The sequence below is a fragment of the Gobio gobio genome (genome assembly GCF_949357685.1).
Source record: "Gobio gobio genome assembly, chromosome: 20".
NCBI classification, from domain to species: Eukaryota; Metazoa; Chordata; class Actinopteri; order Cypriniformes; family Gobionidae; genus Gobio; species Gobio gobio.
In genome coordinates, this window is record NC_137113.1 from 25702047 (window position 1) to 25715749 (window position 13703).

Genomic DNA, 13703 nt, shown 5'->3' on the forward strand with positions numbered 1-13703 from the left:
GCTACTGCGCTGTTCACGATGAGCAAACCACTGCACACTGGATTTTCTAAGAGGTAAAGCAGGTAAGAAATGTTTACTTTTACATATAACAACGTTTATATCGTTGCTTTGAATCTTCGTCTGTGTTTCTCACAGTTTGCCATTCATAGAGAACTCTCTAATGTTCTTCAAAGCTTTGTTTATACGCTTGCAACGTTGAACGAGTGCATGTAAACCAATGTGGTATAATGTTATTTTTTGGAAATGTTTAAGTTTTTTTATTGTTTCTAAAATGTAATTCGCAGTCAACATTTGGAGCCAGCTGCAGACTACATTCCCCGAATATCTCTTTATAATCACCTATAATCCAAATGCCTAACAAATGCGTTGCTTATGGCTGTGGGAAGTTAAGCGGACAGAATGTCTCAATGTTCAGATTTCCCAAAGACCCCGTGGAGTTCCGCAAATGGGAGAAACAGGTCCAGAAGACCCGCAAAACTTGGGTCGCCAAGACGTACTCCCATTTATGCTCTGAGCACTTTAGCAGGGACTGCTTTGATCCGAAGTCTTATGCCATTGCAAAGACAATGGGATTCAAAGGGATGAAACTTAAGGAGGGAGCTGTCCCGACTGTTTTTATCCGACCACCGTGCAGTAGATGCGGAGGTACAGGTGTCTCCTGTTCCTTATGTACGAGAAGGAGATCCGGAGCGACCACTGAACCTCAACAGTTTGCATCAGTGAGTATCTGATACCTTTCATTGTAAAGCTGAAGCTGGGAGACAAATATTACAGGTCAAAAGTTTTGAATAATAAAGTGAAAATGAAGCAGCCAGTCAAGTTCCACTTAAAAATGTGTGTGTGTGTGTATATATAACAAACACAATTAATTAACCAGTTTAAAGAAAAAATAATTTTGTTATAGCTTCTGGAGCAAGGGCGCCGCCATCTTGCAATACCGTGTGACATTACAGGGTTTGTTTCGTTGCCTGAGGTAAATACTAGATATAGTAGAGCAGGGGTCCCCAAACTCAGTCCTGGAGGCTGGAGGGCCACTGCCCTGCAGAGTTTAGCTCCAACCCCAATTAAACACACCTGAACCAGCTAACCTAGTAAGATTCTGATTAGCTGGTTCAGGTTTGTTTAACTGGGTTTGGAGCTAAACTCTGCAGGACACTTGCCCTCCAGGACCGAGTTTGGGGGCCCAATCTACTACAAGAGGATTGAGAGGGAAATTTAAAGATGGAAACTGGAAAGCAACATACCACAAGCCACACCAGAAGACAAAATTGCTCAAAACGGTTAATTACCATAAAATGCCACTAAAACTGAGAGCGATACTGCTTCACTGATTAGCGACACTGAAAAGGAAGAACCCTCCAATGGGTGCTGACATCAGAGTATGTAGTGAACATTTTTTGGAGGAAGATTACATTGAGGAGAAGGCCTTTGAGTCTGGCAATTTAGTCACTCGCCGCACCAACAAACTTAAGCCTAAAGTTGCTCCGTCTGTTTTTAATTTCTCTGGATATAACGCATGCTCTACTGACCGCACATCATTCTGTGACAACAGTAACACAGAAGCATCAGGGAAACGGATCTAAAACGTGCTACAGTGTACATTAGTTTAAGTCAGGTAGATATTGCTAATCTTGTAATGTGTATGATTATCTATGGATCTTACATTGTAAATAACTGTACATTGATACTTTTAATAGTCACTAAGAATAAATATAGCTGCAAGCAGCAATTATCGGGGCCAAGCTCAACAGAAGCAAACAAGGAAGCTAGCAGCAGACCAACTGCAAAAATTAGTAAAGAAATTTGGAGAAAATTTTAGGCAAAAAGGTAGAAACCCCATAAATACATTGAGTTGTATAGATCAATTTCATGTTTCAATTACAGTCCCACCAATTTTAGTGTATCCTCAGAGTGCCCCCATACGTAAGCGTGTCAAATTTGGTGAAAATATCTATCTATATCTAAAGAGTTATAGACATCTGTATTTATGAGCATATAAAAAATATCACACACCTGACATTGATTGCATTTTTTTGCCACTTACTGTCAAAATTTTGGCTTGATGTATGTTGTTTCCCCGCCATGATTCAGATTTTCTTACAGTGGTTTCATCTTGATCAGACTAACGTTTTCGAAGATATTTGTGAAAGTTGTTTAAAAGCTAAATCACAACATTGAACAAACCATAAGGCGAAACCTTGCATGTTTGGTATTGTTGGACTCGGCAAGGATTCAGAAATATAAGGATGTGACTCTCATGAAAATAAGTCAACCAAATCCAAAGTTATAAGCATGTGAGTATATGATTTTACAACAAGGGTGCGCTGACTCAAAACTTCTCCAGCTCATTCAGGGCATCGTGGCGATGACCTGTAATGATATGCTAATGCGTTCATGAAATCCAGCATTTTATGGCCGATATGGAAAAATTTGATATCATTTGACTCTGCATGTTGCCTCGAATCTAACAAAAAAAATTTGGCGAGAAAATTGGCACTACAAAAAATGACATCATAGAGTCCAATGAGCCATGGAATCAGAGGAAAAAAATAATTGTTACGGTTCAAAAGTTATTAGCACAAACTTAGGACAGGTGGTGGCGCTAGAGGGATTGAATTAGAGGCTCCAAATTTGCTATGGGTCATCTATGAGTGTGCCAAATTTCACAACTTTTTTACCATACAGTTCTATGGGCTGTCAAAGGCATCCAGAGTGGAAGAAACGGAAGAAGAAAATTAATTTGGCCCCTAATAATCAATTTCTTCCACCTGTAATGGTAGTACTACTCAGTCCCCTCGCCATATCGGCTCACATGCATAAGCAAATGGACTTATGGGCTCAACAGTCCTTTCAAGTTCATCTTCCTCCATTTCAAAACAAGCGTGTGTTCAAAAAGTAAAAAAATGCTTATATTACTTCACTGGCCCACAGAGCAAAAAAACCCTGTGACGTTACAGGCTGTGGTATTGCAAGATAGCAGTGACCTTGCTCCAAAAGCTATAACAAAACATCCTTCCTTCTTTAAAATGGTTACATTTAATCCTGTTTTCGTTTTTTTATTTTTTTTTTTTATTAAAGTGAATCTAAATTACTAAATAATGTAAACTTGACTGCTTCAAGGCTGAATTTATTTGACCAAAAATACAGTAAAAGCAGCAATATTGTGAACTATTCTTACAATATTAAATAACTGTTTTATATTTAATAGATTTCGAAATGTACACTCCTGGGCAAACATTTTACAATTTTAATCACAAATCACTGGTCAGGAAATTATCAAGAATTGCACAAATACTGTAGATAAAGTAATTTAGTATGTTTAAGCTGTGTGGATAAACTTGCAGACAGCTTTTTACGGGAAGAAGAGTCAATGGCTGCGTCCCAATTCAAGGGTGCATCCTTTGAAGGACTGGGACTTTAAAGGCCGCGAATGTCGGACTGAGAGTTGTTAAATGGGATGGTCTATCCTACGGAGGACTGTTCTTTTCGCCTAGCAACTGTGACAGCTGCAGTTGATGAGTGACCGTAACGTTTGTACTAGACTTTTTTGAAAGTTATATTAAACTGTCTGAAAACAAAATGGGGTTCACAAACTGTCTAAATTCACCATGGTCCATTTCTGTTTATAATAAAGAGTATAAACTACACTATATTGCCAAAAATATTGGGACACTTGGGTCTTCCAATCACTTCCATGGCTACAGGTGTATAAAATCAAGCACCTAGGCATGCAGACTGCTCGCTCTCAGGAGCTCAGTGAATTCAAGTCGGGTACCGAGATAGTCCATTCGTGATATTTTCTCACTGAGGACTGCATGTTGAGGCGCAGAAGTCGCCAACTTAGTTACAGACCTCCAAACTTTGTCATATTTGACTGAGTTGAAACCCAATACTTATGTTTAAAAGTGCAATTCAGCAATTTCTCTCAAAAAAATCCTGTCGTCATTTGCGCGCGATAAATTCTGGGGTAGGCAAGGCTGCAAAGGATCTGTTGTATCCTTCATTTCATGGGAAACGAAGGGTGCATTTGGAGACCGCATTTGAAGGAGCCTTCGGAATGGGACAGCCTTTTAATGGTTAATACATTATTGTCCATTTCACAGGCACCCCTCTGTGCTCAATGGGAAAACGTCTATGTGGGGTTTAATGTGGAGGTTGCGAGGTGACTCAATCTGCCTTAAAATGCGGCCTTTCGAAGGACACAGCCTCTGATTTGGGACGCAGTACAAGTCATTCCAGTCAATGTTAATGGCTTCAAACAGTTCATGGGTAGTTGAACATGCCTCCCTGTTCGTTTGAGTTTAATGTGAGACCAAATATTTTATAGGGTTCAAATCTGGACTCTGACCAGGCCAATACATGAGCCTGATGGACTACTCAAGCCACTTCTTAGATGTCTTTGCAGTGTGGGCAAGAGTATTGTAAAAATGACATCTGATCATTGCTCTTTAGATAACAACTTTTCATATGTGGGAAGCAAGCCATTCTGCAATATTCTCCTATTCTCCAAAGCTTTAAATGACTTTTAACATTGAAGTAGTTCACCAATACCAGCAGCTAAAAGACAGACAGACACACCTGCCTCCATGCTTCACTGTGGTAGGGATGCATTTATTATTCTATTTCTCACAGGATCTTTAAAGACACCGCTCTGGATCATCACAATGCAACTTGTTTCATTGTGATTCTTTACTTCACACACAACTTCCCATATTCTGCCAAAAACTTAATTATGTCTTTAATGTTATTCAGAGACAGCAATGGAGTGCATTTGCTTAATTCTTGCTAATTTACTTAACAGTAATTTGTGGTTAAGACCAATAAAAGCTTAGTGTTTAGCCATTTTGGGCGTAGTCCAAAGTCTGTAGTCCATTTTTTTGCCCAGGAGTTTAAAATGTTTTTTAATCTTACTTACCTAAAACTTTTAACAAAACATTAAGCAGCAAAAACTGTTTTCAATATACTTAAGATAACTCAAACTTACTTGACTGAGGAATAATTAACTTCACTCTTTCAAAAGGATGAACAGGAAGAGACATTTATGAATGACAATCAGAATGATGGAGAAGAACAAATATTTGATGGAGCAGACCACAATCAGCAGAATTCCAGTGATGATGGTGCAAATAATCCAGAGAAACGTTCTTCCTTGGCAGAAAATGATGGAACAGGTGAATTCAGGAACTCTTATATCAATGAACTTACAGAAGTATATGGAAAAGTATTTGTAAACCCCACTGAATTTCATGTCTCTGCAGTTACATGTGAAATGTGTGGAGCCAGTGGCACTATAGACACCTTCTTCTCCAGGTCCAAGCGCTTCTGCAATGTGTCCTGCTCACGTTCATACTCCTCCAACTCCAAAAAATCCTCAATTCTTGCACGGCTCCAGGTGGGATTGTCTGGCATAGAATTATATACATTTATTTATTTTAACACTGATTTAATTTTAGTGTGTCTTTGTATTCAGGGAAGGCCGCCCATGAGGAAGTCATCACAAAAACTGAGCTTGAAATCACAGACTGAGGCTCCACGGTCAAAGGCCAATGAGCAGCATCAGGAGAGCAGAGCATTTGGACAAGATGGTAAGAAAACACACAAATCCCTCTCGATTTTCACTACGGTGAGCTTTACAAATGTAATTTTGGCTGTTTTTGAATGTTCAAATTACCCTGTTTTCTTCCAAGCTACTTTGGCTGGATTTGACTGGGGTAGTTACCTTGAGAAAAGTGGCCTCCTCGCTGCCCCTGTGTCCTGCTTCCAACATGTGAGTGATTTCTATCCATAGAGCTTCTCCTTGCGGAAATATACCTGTGAAAATAAATGTGGTGGATGTAATAACATGATATATTACCTCTATGTATAAATTTCCTTCACGTTATTCTAGCTATTGTATTTTAATGGTTGCCCAATTCACAGGTACCACTCTGCGCTCAATGGGAAGACATCTATGTGGGGTTAAAAGTGGAGGTTCTGAACACCCATACAGCCTTGCCTAGTAAGGTGTACTGGATCGCCACTGTTGTAAAGCTCACAGGTACTCTTGTGTTTTTTCCACCACTGCTGAATGTAGCACTACAGCAAATACATGTTTTATCTGTGTATATTTTTTTATATATAAATATTCATACAGGGGGGAGAACAAGTATTTGATACACTGCCGATTTTGCAGGTTTTCCTACTTACAAAGCATGTAGAGGTCTGTAATTTTTATCATAGGTACACTTCAACTGTGAGAGATGGAATCTAAAACGAAAATCCAGAAAAGCACATTGTGTGATTTTTAAATAAGTAATTTGCATTTTATTGCATGACATAAGTATTTGATCACCTACCAACCAGTAAGAATTCCGGCTCTCACAGATCTGTTAGCTTTTCTTTAAGAAGCCCTCCTGTTCTCCACTCATTACCTGTATTAACTGCACCTGTTTGAACTCATTACCTGTATAAAAGACACCTGTCCACACACTCAATCAAACAGACTCCAACCTCTCCGCAATGGCCAAGACCAGAGAGCTGTGTAAGGACATCAGGGATAAAATTGTAGACCTGCACAGGGCGCGGATGGGCTACAGGACAATAGGCAAGCAGTTAGTGAGAAGGTAACAACTGTTGGGCGCAATTATTAGAAAATGGAAGAAGTTCAAGATGACGGTCAATCTCCCTCGGTCTGGGGCACCATCCAAGATCTCACCTCGTGGGGCATCAATGATCATGAGGAAAGTGAGGGCTCAGCCCAGAACTACATAGCAGGACCTGGTCATTGACCTGAAAAGAGCTGGGACCACAGTCTCAAAGAAAACCATTAGTAACACACTACGCCGTCATGGATTCAAATCCTGCAGCGCACGCAATGTCCCCCTGCTCAAGCCAGCGCATGTCTAGGCCTGTCTGAAGTTTGCCAATGACCATCTGGATGATCCAGTAGGAGATGGTCATGTGGTCTGATGAGACAAAAATAGAGCTATTTGGTCTAAACTCCACTCGCCGTGTTTGGAGGAAGCAGAAGGATGAGTACAACCCCAAGAACACCATCCCAACCGTGAAGCATGGAGGTGGAAACATCATTCTTTGGGGATGCTTTTCTGCAAAGGGGACAGGACGACTGCACCGTTTTGAGGGGAGGATGGATGGGGCCATGTATCGCGAGATCTTGGCCAACAACCTCCTTCCCTCAGTAAGAGCACTGAAGATGGGTCGTGGCTGGGTCTTCCAGTATGACAATGACCCGAAACACACAGCCAGGGCAACTAAGGAGTGGCTCCATAAGAAGCATCTCAAGGTCCTGGAGTGGCCTAGCCAGTCTCCAGACCTGAACCCAATTGAAAATATTAGGAGGGAGCTGAAAGTCCGTATTTCCCAGCGATAGCCCCGAAACCTGAAGGATCTGGAGAAGGTCTGTATGGAGGAGTGGGCCAAAACCCCTGCTGCAGTGTGTGAAAACCTGGTCAAGAACTACAGGAAACGTATGATCTCACTAATTGCAAACAAAGGTTTCTGTGCAAAATATTAAGTTCTGCTTTTCTGATATATATAATACATATGTTATGCAGTAAAATGCAAATTAATTACTTAAAATCACACAATGTGATTTTCTGGATTTTCGTTTTATATTCCATCTCTCACAGTTGAAGAGTACCTATGATAAAAATGACAGACTTCTACATGCTTTGTAAGTGGGTAAACCTGCAAAATCAGCAGTGTATCAAATACTTGTTCTCCCCACTGTATATTATATTTTATAAATTACACTACCGTTCAAAAGTTTGGGGTTAAATTTTTTTGATAGATTGATTGTTCACCAAGCTTTTATTTCATAAAAAAATACAGTAAAAATATGATTAGAATTTAAAATAAATATTTATTTTATATTTCCAGCAGCCATTACACTAGTCTACAGTGTCACATGATCCTTCAGAAATCTTTGATACGTTGATTTGTTGCTCAAGAAACATTTATTGTTATTCTCAATGTTAAAAAAGCATTTTTATGGAAACAATGATACACATTTTGGGGATTTTGTGATGACCTAACACCTGTTAGTGGGTGGGATATATTAGGCAGCAAGTGAACATTTTGTCCTCAAAGTTGATGTGTTAGAAGCAGGAAAAATGGGCAAGCATAAGGATTTGAGCGAGTTTGACAAGGGCCAAATTGTGATGGCTAGACGACTGGGTCAGAGCATCTCCAAAACCGCAGCTCTTGTGGGGTGTTCCCGGTCTGCAGTGGTCAGTATCTATCAAAAGTGGTCCAAGGAAGGAACAGCGGTGAACCGGCGACAGGGTCATGGGTGGCCAAGGCTCATTGATGCACGTGGGGAGCGAAGGCTGGCCCGTGTGGTCCGATCAAACAGACGAGTTACTGTAGCTCAAATTGCTCAAGAAGTTAATGCTGGTTCTAATAGAAAGGTGTCAGAATACACAGTGCATCGCAGTTTGTTGCGAATGGGGCTGCATAGCCGCACACCAGTCAGGGTGCCCATGCTGACCCCTGTCCACCGCTGAAAGCGCTAATAGTGAGCATGTGAGCATCAGAACTGGACCAGGAAGCAATGGAAGAAGGTGACCTGGTCTGATGAATCTCTTTTTCTTTTACATCACGTGTATGGCTGGGTGCGTGTGCGTCGCTTACCCGGGGAACACATGGCACCAGGATACACTATGGGAAGAAGGCAATCCGGCGGAGGCAGTGTGATGCTTTGGGCAATGTCCTGCTGGGAAACCTTGGGTCCTGCCATCCATGTGGATGTTACTTTGACACGTACCACCTACCTCAGCATTGTAGCAGACCATTTACACCCTTTCATGGAAACGGTATTCCCTGGTGGCTGTGGCCTCTTTCAGCTGGATAATGCACCCTGCCAAAAAGCAAAAATGGTTCAGGAATGGTTTGCGGAGCACAACAAGTTCGGGGTGTTGACTTGGCCTCCAAATTCCCCAATCGAGCATCACTGGGATGTGCTGATCAAACAAGTCCAATCCATGAAGGCCCACCTTGCAACTTACAGGAATAAAAGGATCTGCTGCTAATATTTTGGTGACAGATATCCCAGCACACCTTCAGGGGGTCTAGTGGAGTCCATGCCTTGACGGGTCAGGGCTGTTTTTGCAGCAAATGGGGGACCAACACAATATTAGGTCATAATGTTATGCTTGATTGGTGTATATGTATATTTAGGGATGAATTCAGGTTTTTTCCCAGTCATCTCAATGGCAAGAAATGTCCCAATCAACCTGAATTCCCCCTATATATACAGTCGTGGACAAACGTTTACAAACACCTTGCAGTATCTGCAAAATGTTAATATTTTTAACAAAATAAGAGGGATCATACAAAATGCTTTCTCTTTTTTTTTTTTGTACTGTCTTGAAGATATTTTACATCAAATAAGTTTACATGTAGTCCATAAGACAAAAGTTGCATTTATAAAAACGACTTGTTCAAAAGTTTACATACCCTTGATTCTTAATACTGTTTGTCGTTACCTGGATGATTCGCAGCTGCTTTTTTGTTGTGTGATGGTTGTTCATGAGTCCTTTATTTGTCCTGAACAGTTAAACTGCCAATTGTTCTTAAGAAAAATCCTCCAGGTCCTAAAAATTCTTCAGTTTTACAGCATCTTTTGCATATTTGAATCCCTTCCAGCAGTGACTGTATGGTTTTGAGATCCATCTTTTTACACAGAGGACAACTGAAGGGACTCATACATACGCAACTATTAAAAATGTTCAAACATTTACTGATGCTCCAGAAGGAAACACAAAGCATATAAAGCCAGGGGGTGTAAAAGTCTTACATTTATATAGATCAGGGTAAATTGTACTTATTTTGTCTTCTGGGAAACCTGTAAGTATTTTCTGTAGCTTCTGAAGTACTAAATGAAAAATAAGATATTTAAACAAAAAATGAAAGAAAAATGTACACATCTTCCTCCTGTCCAGCCTTCCTCCAGGAAATCATGTTCATCATCTGCTACGTTCTCCAAATGTTGCTGGCTCTCAATTATTCCTTTCATTAATTCATCCAACTGGTCAGTATCTTTTTATGCAGATCATCCGCCAGTTTTAAACCTCTCTCTTCTGGTGTCAGCAGTATTTTCTTTTTTAGGTTTATTTTTATATACACCTGTATTGAATAACTACTGTAATGTCCACCCACAGGTTAAAAAAAGGTAATAAAGCCGATGATTCAATATTACCTGAAGTTGTTGTATTGTTCTTGTAGATGTGTGTTAATTTGCATTGAATGAATTACAAATAGATTTCCAGGCATTTCTTTTAATTTTCTTTCTTTGCTATTTTCTTTAAATTAGTTTTCTGTCGTTCTGTAAAAAGAAAATCTGCTGCCATTGTTTTCCTTGGATTTGCTTCTCGGTTCCATACAATTTTAAGCTTTCCTTGGTTCATTCCATGTTTTATAGGCAACCTCAGTCATGCTAATTTAGATTAGCACAGTTGGTTTTAAATTAATATTGTTTATTTTAGTTCAGGGCTCCATATTAATCTGTACTTAATCTGTGTTTCAGAAAGCAATTTTTGAATCCATGGTTAACTATTCTCGATTAACTATCCTGTCCTAATTTAAACCCTGTCTGTGAAACCGCCACCCCTATAAGTTTATAAATGTCTTTACTGTAACTTTAGAACAGTTTAATGTGACCTTGCAGAATAAAAGTATTAATTTTGTTTAAAAAAAATCTTACTGATCTCAAACTTTTGAACAGAAGTGTATACTTTATAGTTATTTTTGAATTGCAGTCTGAATAGAATGTAATGAGTTAAACAGACTGGTAACCACAAATTAATATACAAAGACAATAAAGAAACTATCCTCATGATTTCATTTAAACAATACAATACCGCTTTTTAATCAAATAAAAAAAAAGTGTAGTGTGATTCATAAACAGGTGACAGAGGAAACTTACATTTAATTATGGGGACTATTATGTGATATTGTGTGATAAATATATTAATTCTTTGTCATATTGTGTTATGTGATGTGTTTCTATCAGGCTATAAGGCTCTTCTGCGCTATGATGGTTTTGAGGATGATGACAGCCATGACCTGTGGTGTAACTTAGGCACGGCTGATGTTCATCCAATTGGCTGGTGTGCAGTGAATAGCAAGCTCCTGGTCCCTCCTCAAGGTAAATGTTTACACCGTAGGTCTTTAGGTATAAATGCATAAAAATGCTAAATCTTTTTTTCTACAGAGGTCCACCAGCATATTAAAGACTGGAAATCCTACCTGATGGAGAGATTAGTTGGGACACACACCCTTCCTGTTGACTTTCATGTTAAGGTGACGGCAATGGCAAATTAGTAATCCCATGATGCCATCTGATTTTCTTTAATTTCTACTTAACTGTCTTCCTGTGTTTCCCGTCTGTATGTGTTTTAGATGGCGGACAGTTTGAGGTGTCCGTTCAGACAGGGGGTTCGTGTGGAGGTGGTCGATCGCTCGCAGGTGAGCCGTACCCGTTTGGCAGTGGTGGATACTGTCATAGGAGGGCGACTCAGACTTCTGTATGAAGATGGGGGACTGGGACCCTCAGGAGAGGTGCTTTCAGATTTCTGGTGTCACATGCAGAGTCCTCTAGTACACCATGTAGGCTGGTCTGAAAGAGTGGGCCACTCAATCAAAGAAACAGGTGAGAAGAAACTGTTGCATCTATGGATTGGGTCAAGCCTAGAAACACACAAATAGACAAAATGTCGATACAGACATCTCATGTAAATGTCTGAAACTTTTACATGAGATTAAAAATATGGAGCTTCGCACAGGACCTGGGAAAAAAAGGATATTGTGGCCAGGGATTTGTTCCATTAGTGTTTGTAATTCAATTTGTGGATGCTGAGGAAAGGCTGCGAGGGGAGGATGAGAATCAAGTCAATATGTAAGTACATACACTATATTGCCAAAAGTTTTGGGACGCCTGCCTTTACATGCACATGAACTTTAATGACATCCCCAACCCCTGAAAAACAACCTCACACCATAATCCCCTCTCCACCAAACTTTACACTTGACACAATGCAGTCAGACAAGTACCGTTCTCCTGGCAACCCCCCAAACCCAGACTCGTCCATCAGATTTCCAGACAGAGAAGCGTAATTGGTCACTTCAGAGAACACATTTCCACTGTTCTACAGTCCAGTGGTGGCGTGCTTTACACCACTGCATCCAACGCTTTGCATTGCACTTGATGATGTAAGGCTTGGATGCAGCTGCTCGGCCATGGAAACCCATTCCATGAAGCTCTCTACACACTGTTCTTGAGCTTATCTGAAGGCCACACAAAGTTTTGAGGTCTGCGGTATGTATTGCAGAAAGTTGGCAAATAATTGCACTGCCTCAGCATGCACCTACCCCGCTCTGTGATTTTTTTACGTGGCCTACCACTTCGTGGCTGAGTTGCTGTTGTTCCCAATTGCTTTCACTTTGTTATAATACCACTAACAGTTGACCATGGAACATTTAGTTGTGAGGAAATTTCACGAATGGACTTCTTGCAACCTATCACGGTACCACGCTTGAATTCACTGAGCTCCTGAGAGCGACCCATTCTTTCACAAATGTTTGTAGAAGCGTCTTCATGCCTAGGTGCTTGATTTTATACACCTTTGGCCATAGAAGTGATTGGAACACCTAAATTCAGTGATTTGGAGGGGTGTCCCATTACTTTTGGCAAAATAGTGTAAGTAAGTAATGGATTTTCATATTTTCCGATAAAGATATGGTTAAAAGAAAATAATTTGTTGCCATGACATAATTTAGTTCCCTTGTTTTAGTTAAATGGTTGGCAGTAGTGGGAACAGTGAAGTGAAGAAAGGGGCCACAAATTAAGTCCTAGGAATAAAATTCTTGATTCGTGGTCACAATATTTTTTTCATCCATGTTACATGCAGGGCTTGATTTTAAAAAATAAAAAAATATGGGGGGGGGATTCTTCAGATTTTATTTTAAGGAAAAAAATGTGGAACAAAAATAAATAACTGTGCGAGGGAAAAAAATAATAATTTAAGAGGAATGAATGACCTTTTTCCCCTCATAATTTTCTTCACTCTGCGTTTTTGTCATTAGGTTATTTGTAATGAATATCATACATGTTTTTCTGACACAGATGCGAATGTCGACATGGGTAGCCATCCAACATTTCGCAAAGTCCTTCAAAACAGTATGCTAGATCAGTTTAAGAAGGTTAGTGCAAATAAATATTAACATGACTGTGTTTTACTTTTTATGTTGTTAGTTTAAAAATCGTATGTAATGTAATAATTTAATATGTATAATTTCTTATTATATGCAAACAGTTGAGGACTGTTTACATGGGAAATACGTTTTTTGAGGAAGGCATGAAACTTGAAGCAGTTGATCCTCTGAACCTTGGGAACATCTGCGTTGCATCAGTCCGTAAGGTACAATACAGCCACTATTTATGACTTTAAATGAATATTGTGCATTACCTTGTTGAACGTAATTGCACTGACCAGGCTTATCTTATCGCTCAGGTGTTGTTGGATGGATACATCATGGTAGGCATTGACGGCGTCGAGATCGGTGATGGTTCTGACTGGTTTTGCTACCATGCCAGCTCACATGCCATTTTACCTGTTGGATATTGCGAGACTAACGACATACCTCTTACTCTACCTCCTGGTAATGTGCTCAACAGATTATTCCAGTTGTCGTCTTGCAACAAA

General features: G+C 39.9%; 1 protein-coding gene across 2 annotated transcripts in view; it reads left to right on the forward strand.

The window, feature by feature from the left end:
* l3mbtl2 (L3MBTL histone methyl-lysine binding protein 2) overlaps positions 1 to 13703 on the forward strand; it is a 15432-nt gene continuing 1729 nt past the window's right edge. Inside the window, exons 1-13 of one of the 2 annotated variants that reach the window (XM_079801581.1) lie at positions 1 to 62; positions 285 to 719; positions 5021 to 5171; positions 5259 to 5392; positions 5471 to 5585; positions 5688 to 5767; positions 5920 to 6037; positions 11012 to 11146; positions 11213 to 11301; positions 11401 to 11650; positions 13124 to 13200; positions 13314 to 13418; positions 13512 to 13659. In XM_079801581.1, coding sequence (XP_079657707.1) covers positions 351 to 719; positions 5021 to 5171; positions 5259 to 5392; positions 5471 to 5585; positions 5688 to 5767; positions 5920 to 6037; positions 11012 to 11146; positions 11213 to 11301; positions 11401 to 11650; positions 13124 to 13200; positions 13314 to 13418; positions 13512 to 13659 — 1771 coding nt within the window. In that variant the 5' untranslated portion in view covers positions 1 to 62; positions 285 to 350. The remainder of the gene's footprint in view (positions 63 to 284; positions 720 to 5020; positions 5172 to 5258; positions 5393 to 5470; positions 5586 to 5687; positions 5768 to 5919; positions 6038 to 11011; positions 11147 to 11212; positions 11302 to 11400; positions 11651 to 13123; positions 13201 to 13313; positions 13419 to 13511; positions 13660 to 13703) is intronic. The other variant, XM_079801582.1, reaches the window with a different exon arrangement.